The sequence below is a fragment of the Thalassophryne amazonica genome, chromosome 1 (genome assembly GCF_902500255.1).
Source record: "Thalassophryne amazonica chromosome 1, fThaAma1.1, whole genome shotgun sequence".
Taxonomy (NCBI): Eukaryota; Metazoa; Chordata; class Actinopteri; order Batrachoidiformes; family Batrachoididae; genus Thalassophryne; species Thalassophryne amazonica.
In genome coordinates this window covers 4,930,350-4,945,504 of record NC_047103.1, presented here as the reverse complement: position 1 = coordinate 4,945,504, position 15,155 = coordinate 4,930,350, and the positions used below count along the sequence as shown (strand labels likewise).

General features: G+C 44.1%; 1 protein-coding gene across 1 annotated transcript in view; it reads right to left on the bottom strand.

The window, feature by feature from the left end:
- The window catches only part of LOC117524748 (sodium channel protein type 4 subunit alpha B-like), a 295,022-nt gene that overhangs the window by 154,912 nt on the left and 124,955 nt on the right, over positions 1-15,155 (bottom strand). The window contains exons 17-18 of the mRNA XM_034186600.1: positions 14,339-14,500; positions 14,067-14,261 (exon numbers count right to left, since the gene is read on the bottom strand). Of these exons, the coding sequence (XP_034042491.1) occupies positions 14,067-14,261; positions 14,339-14,500 (357 nt within the window). The remainder of the gene's footprint in view (positions 1-14,066; positions 14,262-14,338; positions 14,501-15,155) is intronic.

Genomic DNA, 15,155 nt, shown 5'->3' with positions numbered 1-15,155 from the left:
CAAAACAAAGCCCCAGGAACAAAGCCTCGTGGGAGCACGAAGGACGAGGTGGAGAAGGACTGAAGCGCTCGGAGAGAGAATGAGGTGAGAGATGGAAAGGATGACAGAGGTGGAGAATGACAACATGGTGTAGCAGCAGGGACAGAAAGAAAACAGATGATGAAGAGTCAAAGTACAGGTTTGGTAAGGTGGTCAAGGAGGCTAAAGAGCTGAGAAACCAGTTCTCAGCCAATGTCTCTACTTCTGTCTGGAAGGGGCTCAGACTGATCACCACCTCGAACCCCCACCCCCCCACCCTTCCAACGACCCTCGTCTGGCCGACCAGCTGAACGAGCTTTTCTGCAGAACAATGATGGTAAACTTCTACACTGCCATCATTGAGTCCATCATCTCCTCCATCACCATCTGGTACACTGCTGTCACTGCTAAGGACAGGAGCAGACTGCAGCACATCATCCACGCAGTAGAGAAGGTGATCGACTGCAATCTGCCATCCCTACAGGACCTGTATGCCTCCAGGGCCTTGAGGCGAGCAGGGAAGATAGTGGCCAATCCCTCTCACCCAGGACACAAACGTTTTGTCACCCTCCCTTCTGGCAGATGGCTGAGGTCAATCAGGACTAAAACAAGACACAAAAACAGCTTCTTTCCATCCGTAGCTGGATTCATAAACGACACCAGAGACTCCACTTACTCCACCCCCCCACTACCTTAAATACAGATTGGTCGTCCCTGTACTGTACTTTTCTTATTGTTTATGCACCAGTGACACCAGATCAAATTCCTTGTATGTGCAAACTTACATGGCAATAAATTTGATTTGTCTGATCCTGTTGAGTGAACTATGCTAACTCACTTGCTAGCTAGCTTAACCACAAACCACATGATAAAATCACAAGTACTTGAAGTGGATCTCTTTATACTGCAGGTAACTGAAAACTATAATCTTTTTTTTTTTTTGCAGTTTACACAATTACATTTTAGTCATAAATGACAGGCTGGCAGGGTGTCCGCGCATCAACGCCCGGGTGTGAGATTACACAGACATTTGTGATTATACGCCAGGCCCCACCCTCTGCCCAATGAAAAATAAATGCCAATATTCTGATAAATTCTCCTGATATGTGGCCAACTTATCTTCATCCGAAAAGGTTCTATACATGTTAAAAGGTAGAATGTAAACTAATTAATAAAGTTTCTAATGAAGCAGCAGTCCAAGGTCCAGCCATTACTCATAAAGTCCATTAAAAGTGCTGTATGATCGTGTTAAAACTATCAAAGTGGACATCCGGTTATGGAGTGCCGCTGATGAGCCGCGTTAATTGGGCTCGTTGCTAACTTTGTGTGAAAATCCTTGAAAAGAAATGGACGGCTCGTATTACAATACTTTTAAGCTTGGGGAAGCTCTGCCAGAAATTACGCCACCCAAAAGTCCTAAAAGTGGACAACAACCGTCTAAGGCACCGGCACAAACCAACATGGCTAGCAATGACATGACCAAGGCTAGCAACGATGCTAACGAAGATCACAAAGGAGGTCATGCTGATGGACATTCAAACAGCAACATACTTTGTGCACTTCATTCACTTCAGGACCTCTTTGTCAAGCAGTCTGCCGAAGTGCTGGAAGCCATTAATGACATTCAAGGTGATTTAGTGTCTCACTCCAGGAGGATTGGGGAAGTGGAGGAGAGAATCTCACAAGCGAGGAGGATTTAACTAGCCTCCAACAAAAAGTTAAACAGCTTGAAGGGACAGTGAAAGTACTTAATAGTAAAATCTAAGACCAAGAGGACAGAGAAAGGCACTCAAACTTGAGGCTGGTCGGTCTCCCTGAGAAAACCGAAGGACCAGATGTGTGCAGCTTTTTGGAAACCTGGCTTCCTAAAGTACTGGGTGACACTCTCACCCCCGCTCCGGTAACTGAATGAGCACAACGGGCGGGCAAAGTTAACAAGATCCGGTCTTTAGCGCCCAGACCAATAGTCATGAAATTCCTCCACTATAAGGACCGGGAGAGGACACTGAGAGCAGCCAGACAGCAGAGGGACATGCGTGACGAAAACCAACGAGTCAGCTTCTTTCCGGATCTATCAACTGAAACCCACCATCGTCAACGGCAAGAACCAAACTGTTCATGGACCTGGCTAACATGACGTTTGGGGCATGTGGCACATACAGGGAGAACAGACAAGGATGCCCCAGAGGGAGGACAAATGCTCTCACAAAAAAATCTGAAAGCGGATCTATAAGATGGATAAAAGAGGGGCCCTCTGGTGTTTATAAAATGGATGGACACACAGGAGGTGTCTGTGTGCTCCACCATCCATCATGCATTCTTCTGGGTGAGACAGTGTGGAGAAGGGTAAAGAATGCGAATGATGGACGCTGGATGGTGAAAGACATTCCTTGTCCTACCCCAGTGTTAGCTTACGAGGTCTGTCAATAAAGTAACGGTCGTTTTTATTTTTTTTTAAAACTATATGGATTTCATTCATATGTTTTTACGTCAGACATGCTTGAACTCTCATGCGCATGCGTAAGTTTTTCCACGCCTGTCGGTTACGTCATTCGCCTGTGAGCACGCCTTGGGAAGGAGTGGTCCCGCCCCCTCGTCGGATTTTCATTGTCTGGAAATGGCGGAATGAAAAGGACTTTTTTTCCATCAGAATTTTTTCAGAAGCTGTTAGAAACTGGCACCTGGAAACCATTCGAAAAATTTATCTGGCTTTTGGTGAAAATTTTACAGGCTTCACAGAGAATAAGGACTGTTACTACAGCTTTAAGGATGGCTTAAGGACGCTCGGCACGCCGTGCTCCAAGCTGCGACGACGCAGCACAAGTCACCTGACCATTTCTAAACGGATGGCTCTGTGGATACGAGACCGTCGTGTGCTCTTTCTCTGGTTATCACAAGAGGTGGACATCAGCCATTTTCCGGCAGATTTCACTTTTAACAAGAGATTTTGTCATGGAAAGCCGCGCGGAGGCTTCGCGCGTAAAGACCGATTTGCTTTGGAAGCGAGACAACGGAACACCTCCATTTCGGCGTGTCAGCGAATCGGTCTTTATGCGCGAAGCCTCCGCGTGGCTTTCCATGACAAAATCTATTGTTAAAAGTGAAATCTGCCGCAAAATGGCTGATGTCCACCTCTTGTGATAACCAGAGAAAGAGCACACGACGGTCTCGTATCCACAGAGCCATCCGTTTAGAAATGGTCCGGTGGCTTGTGCCGCATCGTCGCAGCTCGGAGCACGCCATGCCTTTTCATTCCACCATTTCCAGACAATGAAAATCTGACGAGGGGGCAGGGCCACTCCTTCCCAAGGCGTGCTCACAGGCGAATGACGTCACCGACAGGCGTGGAAAAACTCACGCATGCGCACGAGCGTTCAAGCATGTCTGACGTAAAAACACATGAATGAAATCCATATAGTTTTTGAAAAAAATAAAAACGACCGTTACTTTATTGACAGATCTCGTATAATAAAATCATGGGTGGAGTCGACCTATCTGACCAGCACACCCAGTACTACTCCACCCCTCGGAAAACTGCACGCTGGTACAGGACAGTGTTGCTGCACTTCCTTGACATTGCAACCACAAATGCATTCATCTTGCATCGTGAGATCAGCAGTGTCAAGCAAGTGCAGCCCAGACATACAAGGACTTTATGGTGGAACTGGTGTGTTAACTGTGTGGCACAGACAAAACAGGTGTCACACAGAACAGGAGCCAGAACCACGTTCCTGTGCCAACTGTGACAGGCACAGATCCTCACCAAAAAGCCACAAAAGGCAGATTGAGGTTCCAAAGGTGCCTTCAGGTGGACAACAAGAGGAGTGACACACCGTGGAAGTGTCAGGCCTGCGATGTGCTCCTCTGTGTTGTTTTGGACAGGAATTGTTTTACTGAGTGGCACAAATAGTTTAGCATGTCCTGCACTACATTGTACATATGTTTTTTAAATTTACCATTTATTGTCTAATTCTAAATCTTATTTTGACATCTGATTGTTTTCTAAATAGTTTAGCATGAGCATTTCCTGCACAATTTATATTTGCAGTTATGAAAATGGTTCGTTAAACAAGTTTGTGGTTTTCACAGTTACATTTTTTTTTTCTATTCGGATTTTATGTTTTTTGTGTGATTTTAGAATCACTGTGTTAATACAGTAGATCAGAATGAATGAGAAACTATGAAATCACACAGGTGAGGTTGTACTGAAAAAAAAAAGACACCAACAAGGCCAGGTAAACACAAGTATTCAAAGGATTCAAAAGAATTTTATTGTCATATGCACAAAGGAACATGTTCCCTGCACAATGAAATGTGTTTACTGCATTTAACCCATCCTAATTGCCAGTTAGGAGCAGAAGTCACCTTTAGGCACCCGGGGACCAGCTCCAGATGTATGTCCTGCTTTAGGTCAACAGCAGGGCTGAGAAAACCATGACCGGCCTCATGACAACAGACGACACACACAAACAACACACATAAGCCGGCCCGGTACATGAACACATATAAAAAGCACACACAAGGTAAGACTTGTGTGTGCAAGGTACCTTTTTACCTTTTAGAATTTACCTTTAAAAAGGTAAATTCTAAAAGGTACCACCAAAAGTAGTCAAAAACGGCCAATTATACCCTGGAGTCCAGAGGGTTTTGGACCTTACCCAAGGGCCCTTAGTGATTTTCCGGTCAGACTGGGATTTGAACTGAGGATCCTCTGGTTTCAAGCCCAATGCTTTAACCACTAGACCATTCACCTCCCCTTCATGGATTCCAGAAAGATCAAAACATCATCTACAAAGTCCATCTCAGCAAACCTTTCCAAACTAAAACAAATAGGCAGACAAAAACCAAACCAATCCAGCATTCAGTCCATGTAGGAGCCAGAACACAAACCAGGAAGATATCAGAGACCAGGCTAGGAGCTAGGATGAGGTCACTGCTCAGGCTGACATGCAGGAAGCAGCTGGCACTGAATCCTTTAGAGAATGATCCTTGTAAATGGCGTTCCTGACACGGAGCACAGTACAACATCTCTGTGATTACTGTGATCCAGGCCATCACACTTTCCTCACCACAGGACAACCTGCCTCCCAAATGGAAGCAAAGGTTTTTGCAACACCAGGAGAACATCTCCACCTGTTTGAAGCAGTTAAGCCCCGACACCACAGATCCCTGCAGCTTCACCTGCCCCTGCCCGTTTGTCATCTTGCTGAGATTTGGTGGTTCACATTCCATTCCAGCTGAATAAAAGTGATTTTAAAGCTTTAAACTGCCCACCTGTGTTTTCTCAGCTGCTTTGGTGACGTGCATAAAAAAGCCATGACGATTAAAGTTGTTGAATACTAAAGAGAGTCCGACTACAGGAGGCAGAAGTGAAGTGGGCGAGTGCTGTGGCGGCGGCGGTGGCAGGTGTGCTGCAGATGAAGTGCTGGCTCAGCCAAACACATTCAGATGCTCATTTGTCATAAAGAGAAACAGCAAACTAAACATCTGCTCACCTGCAAACCCACACGAGGCCTTCAGGAACAAGGTCTGCAGGAAACAGCAGGAATTCTACTTTAAAGACAAAATGTCTTCAGCACAAACATGCAGCACGCTGCTGTTCCCCATGAGGCACAACAACACAGGTTCATCTGCTTCAAGACCGCGTGAATTTACCAGATCGTTCTGTCTAAACCACCAAGTGGCTTTGTGAGGTATAAAGACCTCATTTGATTTAGTTTATTTGAAACATTTAAAAAACATATTATATAGTGAGGCAAATAAGTATTTCATCCACTGTTGATTTAGCAAGTTTTCCCACCTACAAAGAATGGAGACGTCTGTCATTTTTATTGTAGGTAATAATAATAATATTAATATTATTATAGCAACACAATTTTTTGCATGGAGTTTTTCAACAGATCTTGGGTCATTTGGGGGCTGAATCTGAAGTTAGTTTTTTCCAATCACATCATGTTTTTGAGATATGAAAACATATTTGTTGTATCAAGCATTGAAGTAAAAGCTGCCGTCTCACACACGTCTTCAGAGCCATAAACCATATTACAGGTCTTGCTCACATTTCGTGCACCTGGTTTTAAAACTATGCTTTTGCAGCTGCTTCTGTGCAATTAGTGGCGTTAAAGTTGTGAGTGAATGAGCGACTTTTGTGTAATCCATCAATACGGAATATGTAGATTGCAAAAAAAAAAAAAAAAATGATGTTATAGAGAAAATCTGAGCTCAGATTTGGATTCAGCGCCTCAAAATGACTCTAAATCAGTTCTCAAAGTCCATGCAAGAATTTATTTTTTTTTTTGACAGCACTAAATCTTCATTTTCTGTTTTTTTTTTTTCTTATAATGAGTTTATAGTTTTACTTCATTTCATTGGTTTGTTTTTAATTAGATTTTAATTTGTCGTTATGGAAGCTTAAATTGTATTGTTGCTGTGAATTTTTGTCATGGCTGAGTGTGGCGTGGCACAGAAGGAGGTAGGACACACAATACAGACTCGCGGAAAAGGAGTAAAGGTAAAAAGGCTTTATCAAGATAATAGGTAAGGGTACGGTACACAGTGTGCCAGTCAGTGGGCGGCGGTACAGTTCGACGAGAGGCAGATTCGTAGGTCAGCAAACAAGCAGTGATTACATTCACAGCCTGGCTGAGGTTGGAGAAAACAAGCAAGCTCAAAAATACGAGGCAAACAGGACTGAAACAAGGACGCGAGGATGTGAAACAAGTTCAATAAACTGGCAGGGGACAGAGAGACAGTGAGGGCTTAAATACCAGGGGGAGTAATCAGGATGTGATGAGAAGCAGGTGTGAGGAAGGTTCTGGACGGGGCGTGGCCAGACAAGACAGGGAAGACAGGTGGGCGTGACAAACAAAACAACTGAGTGCACGTGACACGACCCACAACCAACAGAGGCAAAAAGAACTGAAAGGCACAGACTAAAGTGCTCATGTGACAGGAACCAGAAAATAAAAGGCAGAGACTTAACTAAGACAGAACTCACCACATGGCTAAAGTAAAAAGGGAAATACAACTACTGACTACTGTGCAAGGCAGAGTGCAAAAAATAAAAAAATAAAAAGCAAAGACTAAACTAGAACTCACAGGAAATACAACATATGATCCAAACAAAACAGACAAGTGACTAAGCAACTAATGATTTTATGATGAAAACAAATGCAGGCTGGACAAAACTAGAACCAAACTTAATCAGATAAGAAACACTAGAAGATAAATAATAACCAAAACCTGTGACTAAAGTATAAAACAATAAATGTAATAAACAAAACAAAACTAAGACTAAAGCAACTTAGGGGACCAAGAGTGAAAGCAAACAATAAACAATAAAGCAGAACTATGTATGTGGCATCAACAACAGGGAAGATGGGCAGGGAACTGCCTAACAAACATGGAACACTAAGTGGGAAACCATGTGGCCGGCTGAAAGTCAACAAATAACCAGGGGGTCGATCAAGAGACCTATTCCAGTTCACAGGGAAGTCAGGAGGGTGGCCACTAAAGAGCCATCCCAACACCCAACATTATCCGTCTAATCTCCGATTCACATCGATGGCTAAACTTGTAGATTAGCCATCTTATGTTAAATGATGATTTTCAGGGGGGCAGTGGCCTCATGAGTGCCGCTGCCAAGAAACGCCTCCAAATACATGAGGGTTTTGTTTACTTCCGGGTTGGTTGTCATCATGAACTATCCAGCCTTTTTTCATTAACTGGCTTCATTAACATTTACAGACACACACGAACAGAACGATGTTACAAACTTTTACAAAATATATGAGAAACAAATTAAATTTATACAGAAATAAGCTGTTTTGTATTCCATCATCTTGGATTAGTTTATTTATCCGAGTGAACAGCCAGCTGATGTCGTGTCGCTCAGTATTTCCATAAAGGAGACTTCTGGGCCCAGTTTCATAAAGCGGGCTAATCTTTTAGCCTACTAAACTTACTTAGTCAACTACAGTTAGGCGCCAAACATTAGCCATCTAATCTCCATTTCACATAGACTGCTAAACTTGTAGATTAGCCATTAGTTGAAGATTTTCACTGCCATAGTGGCCTTGCAAGTGCCGCTGTCAAGAAACGCATCCAGTGTGCAAGAGTTTTGTTTATTTCCGGGTTGGTCGTTTGCTCCAAACATGGCCAAGTCTGTCGCACCAGAGGAGAAGCGTTCCTGGCCTCGGCCTCCGTAAACATCGCCAATGGATTATTCCGGTCCTGGAACACCTGTTCCCGCCACAAGTCTCTCCTTCCTTCCTGCTCCATCAATTAGTGGCACATGATAGCCAACATTTTTGAGGTAAGACACTGAAGTTTTGTTGATTAAAATAAGATTAGCCTCCTCTGTAGCAATATAAAAACTTTAGTCGGCCAACATGAACCTTTGGGCGACTTGTGAAAGACTCTGCTCTGCCTGGGTTCCCTCTCAGACATACTGAGAAGGTTCTGGACATTTTTCTCGTACAGTTCCTGCCTGTCATGAGCTGCCGTAGCTCTGTTCTAAGCATTTATTTTGGTAAACGATAAAACCTGCTCAACTGGCCCTCGTTCTTGTTCTCTGCACTGGCGTCCACGACCAGGATCGAACACAAATAAAATCTAATATTCGATCATGTTCTTTGGCATCTTTTTCAAATGTGCACATGACGTAAAAATGACAAATGTGACACCAACTGACACAGAACCTGAATCTGCACAAGTGCATCATGGGTAAAGTTACACTTCTTCTTCTTTGTCTTTCGGCTGTTCCCGTTAGGGGTCGCCACAGCAGATCAATCGTTTCCATCTCACCCTGTCCTCTGTATCTTCCTCTGTCACACCAACCACCTGCATGTCCTCTCTCAGCATATCCATAAACCTCCTCTTTGGCCTCCCTCTTCTCCTCCTGCCTGGTGGCTCCATCCTCAGCATCCTTCTCCCTATATACCCTCTGCACATGTCCAAACCATCTCAATCTCGCCTCTCTGACTTTGTCTCCAAACCGTCCCACCCGAGCTGTCCCTCTGATATGTTCATTCCTAATCTTGTCCATTCTTGTCACTCCCAAAGAGAATCTCAACATCTTCAGCTCTGCCACCTCCAGCTCTGCCTCCTGTCTTTTTGTTAGTGTCACCGTCTCTAAACCATACAACATAGCTGGTCTCACTACTGTTTTGTAAATTTTCCCCTTGACTCTTGCTGATATTCTTCGGTCACAAATCACTCCTGCCACCTTTCTCCACCCACTCCACCCTGCCTGCACTCTCTTCTTCACCTCTCTACCACACTCTCCATTACTTTGAACAGTTGACCCCAAATATTTAAACTCATCTACTTTCACCACTTCTACTCCTTGTAACTGCACTATTCCACTGGGCTCCCTCTCATTCACACACATATACTCAGTCTTGCTTCTACTGACTTTCATTCCCCTTCTCTCCAAAGCATATCTCCACCTCTCCAGACTAGACTCAACTTGCTCTCTACTCTCACTACAGATCACAATGTCATCTGCAAACATCATAGTCCATGAGGACTCCTGTCTGATCTCATCTGTCAACCTGTCCATCACCACTGCAAACAAGAAAGGACTCAGAGCTGATCCTTGGTGTAATCCCACCTCCACCTTGAATGAGTCTGTCATTCCGACTGTGCATCTCACCGCTGTCACACTATTCTTGTACATGTCCTGCACTACCCTAACATACTTCTCTGCCACTCCAGACTTCCTCATGCAATACCACAGCTCTTCTCTTGCCACCCTATCATATGCTTTTTCTAAGTCCACAAACACACAATGTAACTCTTTCTGTCCTTCTCTGTACTTTTCCAACAGTATTCTCAGAGCAAACATTGCATCTGTAGTGCTCTTTCTCGGCATGAAGCCATATTGTTGCTCACAGATCTTTACCTGTTTTCTAAGCCTAGCTTCTACTACTCTTTCCCATAACTTCATGCTGTGGCTGATCAGCTTTATGCCTCTGTAGTTACTGCAGCTCTGCACATCATCCTTGTTCTTGAAAATAGGAACCAGCACACTTCGTCTCCACTCCTCAGGCATCCTCTCACTTTCCAAGATTTTATTAAACAATCTGGTTAGAAACTCTAGTGCCATCTCTCCTAGACATTTCCATGCCTCCATTGGAATGTCATCTGGACCAACTGCCTTTCCACTCTTCATCCTCTTCATAGCAGCCCTCACTTCTTCCTTGCTAATCTCTTTTACTTCCTGATTTACTCTCACCACATCATCCAGCCTTTTTCTCGCTCATTTTCTTTATTCATCAACTCTTCAAATATTCCCTCCATCTCTCAGCACACACTCCTCACTTGTCAGCACATTACCATGTGCATCTTTTAACCACCCTAACCTGCTGCACATCCTTTCCAGCTCTGTCCCTTTGTCTGGCCAATCGGTACAGTCCTTTTCTCCTTCCTTACTATTCAACTTCTTGTACAGCTCACAATATGCCTTTTCCTTTGCTTTTGCCACTTCTCTTCTCGCCTTACGCCGCATTTCCTTGTTACTCCTGTCTACTTTCTTCATCTCTCTCCGACTATTCCAAAACTTTTTCCGCCAACCTCTTTCTCCTTATGCTTTCCTGGACCTCTTCATTCCACCACCAAGTCTCCTTGTTCTTCCTTCCACTGGTTCAGATAGTCATACCCAGTACTGTCCTAGCTGTCTCCCTCACCACATCTGCAGTACTTTTCCAGTTGTCCAAAATTGCTTCCCCTCCAACTAGTGCTTCTCTCACCTGCTCGCTAAATTTCACCACAAAGTCTTCCTCCTTCAGCTTCCACCATCTGATCCTTTGTGAGCTCTCACTCTCTTCTTCTTCTTTACCTCTAAAGTCTCCTATAAACAACCATCCTATGCTGTCTAGTGACACTCTCTCCTGCTACCACCTTACAGTCTCTGATTTCTTTTAGCTTTCATCTCCTATAAAGAATTTAGTCCACCTGTGTGCACCTTCCTCACTCTTATATGTTACCCTGTGCTCCTCCCTTTTCTTACAAGTAGGTATTCACCACAGCCATTTCCATCCTTTTGCAAAATCAACTACCATCTGTCCTTCCCATTCCTATCCTTGATAACCATATCTACCCATTACTTCCTCATCACCTCGTTCCCTTCACCAACATGCCATTGAGGTCCTGCTCCTATCACCACTCTTTCATGGCTTGGGCCACTCCTCCACCACCTCATCTAACACACTCCAGAAATCTTCTTTCTCCTTCATCTCACAACCTACCTGTGGGCATATGCATGGGTAAGCTACACACACCTTCATATTTATTAAAAACTGTCACCTGATCTTTTCATTTTCAAACTTTCTTCCTCCTCTTCCTGTCTTCAAACCTTCCATCCTTCCTTCAACTCTTCCTTCACATACTACTTCCTTCAGTCCTTCCTTTTTTCCTATTCATCCTCTGTTGCTTCCTACCCTCCTTATATCCATTCCTGCATTTCTACAGGCTTGTTTCCTTCATTTCCTTCTGTTTCTGGTTTCATGATTTTCTTTCTTTCTATTCTTCCTTCCTTCATCTCTGCTGCATGGAGCAGCTCCTCTTGACATCATTTAATAAAATCACAGTTACGTGCACTCGAATGCGCGGATGCACAAATGCCTTCGTGCTGAGCCGAGCCGTGTGCGACAAGGTCGTATCTCCATGAATCAGCTCAGTCATCGCGACATGTGTTTGGTTATTATTCAGGGAGCCGGGTCAGCGTAGCCCTGTGGGGGCCGGTACGCTTCCTGTCACTGACGAGAGAAGAACGAGAGGCTGCTGACTGAGGGGAAGCCACCATGACCATCAAGCTCATTATTAAATATCCATGAGACCATTAAGCGGCTCAGATGAACGAGGCTGTTGTAGCTGCACACAAACAGATAAAACCTATGATCCAGTGACATGGCTCAGATCTCGTCTCTGCGCCGCCTGGACTGCAGCTTCTAGCTCCTGCTTTGGCCAAATGATCACATCAGACTTTAACTACCTCTGAGTGAGAGCTTCAGCTTTCTGAGTGTTTATGGAAGTTCTAAATCCATATGAGGCTTCATGTGGAAGATACTCCAGGAGACAAAAACAAATTTGGAATACGCTCAACAAAACAAAATACAAAGAGCTTCCCCTTCAAAATATGTCTGTCTTTAAGTTACAGATACATGCAGCAAAAATGGGGATTATTTGTAGCACAGAGGAACATCTCCACACGAGGCGCTGCGTCCTGCACACTGTGCGCGCTCCCTTCTCCGAGGGAGCTTCAGCTGTTTTTCAGGTGGATGAGTGACACCGTTTATCTTCAGTAAGTCCGGTTTTCCTCAGTCAAACAGACATACAGAAAACCCACTCTGCTGTGAGATCATGGAAAAAGCATCAAACCATTATTAGACTGCTGCTGATAAACTGACTGTAACTCATCAAAGTGGAGACTAATTTAATTAGAGCCACTTTGTGTAACGGAACAAACGTGGAAACACATAAATTGTTTCAAACTTAAGGCAACAACAAACAAACAAACAATAACAAGCAGGAAGCGAAAGCTGCAGAAAGGAAGTTCCAGGTTCCCGGTTCCACGAGTCCACTGGAAACAAGTTGGTGTTCATGTCACTCGTATGCGTGCACGTCCATGTGCAGATGCTATCAGAGCAGGAAGTGTCTCTGGTTACGACCTCCCATCTGACTTTGTCTCATTAGAGCTCACTGATGGACTGACTGATGTGTTTGGGGGTGCGGACCTGTGACGCGTTGACCCTACATATCCAGACTGTTGGTGCCCGTCTGAACGGGGTCATAGAAGCACCGGCCACTTTACAGTCACATCCCTGTGATGCATTCAGCAAACACAACCATTCTGTGTTTTGGGGGGTTTTGTGGCTCCAGAGAACCAGCGATGGTGCCAACTGTTATACAAATAATGAATGTTTATCAGTTCAATGGAACAAATATTTAATTTGGTGAAAGCTGGAACAAAACCATTCAATGAGGCTGCCTTGTTGAATGGTTTGTTCCAGCTGTCACCGAATTAAATATTTGTTCCATTGAAAGAATGTAAAAACATTAATTTTTTGTTTTATATAACGGTTAATATAGAGCCTTGTCATTTGATATTTTATTAATTTATAAACACCAGAAAAGGGACTTACATTTTGGTGTTCCACTGCTGCTAAAGTCCAAATTGTAAGTGTGTAGTCCAGTGATGCTGTGCACTGACTTTGGACTTCCATAAAAAAAGACTTTGTGTAGTTCCTCAATCCCACCAAAAATCACATCAGCTTTTCATCTGAACAGCTCTTCATGCATCCAGGAGGCTTACAACGGAGTGGAGTGTGTGTGTGTGTGTTACAAGAATTAGCACCGTCAGTTAGCTCAATCAAATCGTCATCTCGCTTGTGTAGTGTCCTGCGCGTGTGTGCACGTGCTCACAAAACCAGGTCGGCGCTTGTGCGCACATGTACTACAAAAAAAAAAAAAGACTGTGTACGTCCTCAGTGAAGTGAAAAAAAAATCACATCAGAAATTAGTCCAGCTTTTCATTCTAACTTCCTGCTAACAGCCTCCAGACAGCGCAGTGGATTTGTTTTGTGTATGTGTGCGCGTGTGTGTAGGTGTGTACATTTGTTTTGTGTATGTGTGCGCGTGTGTGTAGGTGTGTACATTTGTTTTGTGTATGTGTGCGCGTGTATGTGTAGGTGTGTGCAGAGTGCAATGGTACCAAACGTATGGAATCATATTTGCACTCTAAATGGAACCAAACTGCACTCTAAATGCAATGCAACACAAATGGGATGAATAATCCACATTATGTGACATACAAAGCACCAATCAAATGACAAGGATACACTCAACCGTTATATAATAAAGGATATGGTTTCCATTTTCAGGAAGTTAAATTGTATAACCTGCAGGCTCTGCAAGCTGTAAAACATCAGCTGACATCACATTTATCATAGAGATTATCCACCAGAAACCCACACAAAGATCTTTAACAAACAACTAGAAAACACACCCAGATGTCATTTATGGCTTATGGGTCAAAGGTTACTCACCACCAGGTTCCCAATCACCATGACCAGCATGAAGACAAGGATGCAGAGCGGTGGGCCCGCGACCTCCATGCAGTCCCACATGGTCTCAATCCACTCGCCGCACAACACTCTGAAGACGATCAGGAAGGAGTGGAAGAAATCCTTCATGTGCCAGCGAGGAAGAGTGCAGTCACTGGAGATCTTACAGACGCAGTCCTGGAAGGAGAAGTCAGCAGATGAACCCGCGGCCACAGACATAGATTAATTATCCCGGGAGGGTCCAGGGGCCTTACGTAGTAGTTCTTGCCAAACAACTGCATGCCGACCACAGCAAAGATGAAAATGATGATGGCGAGGACGACCGTCAGATTGCCCAGGGCGCCCATGGAGTTTCCAATGATCTTGATCAGGGTGTTGAGAGTCGGCCACGAGCGCGCGAGCTTGAACACACGCAACTGAAAGAAACCGTCAGAAAAGACAAACCCTCAAGATGCTTTGAAAAGGACGTTTGGTAAATATCTGAGTCTGTTGTCTGGGAATACGAAGATTCCAGGTTTGGGTAACTCTTAGTGGATGGGCTTTGACTTTGTTGTGGAGAAAAGACAGCTTAGTACTACACAGCAGAAAAATGATATCTGAGAGGCAGGACCCCATTTGGTTCTGAAGAGAAACACGCTGGAAGGTTATGAGTTGGTGAAGTTCTGTGGTGTCTGTGGGAAAAATAACAGCCGTCTCAGCCACATTTAGGGCAATAAGGAAATTATTCAATTAACCAGCTTTGATTTTTGGCTTGTGGAAGATAGAAAACCCCATTACCCAGAGACCAGTTGGAGAAAATAACTTCAGGGACAGCAGGACGACTGAACCAGTGAGACTGAGAGGACAGGAGAGCGGGACCATCACTGGGACAGGTTGATTTATTTCTATGACTATAAACAAAAGAAACATTTAAAAAATTGGTGAAGTGCCACTCCATTTGTGGCCAAATGACTAGTGTTACATGTGTGTTCCCAAAACAGTTCAGAGGTGAACAAGAAATGAAGAGGCTTTAACCATCTGAGGTCCATGGAGACGCCAGTGTCTCTAAGAGAAGTTTTCAACGTGTTCATA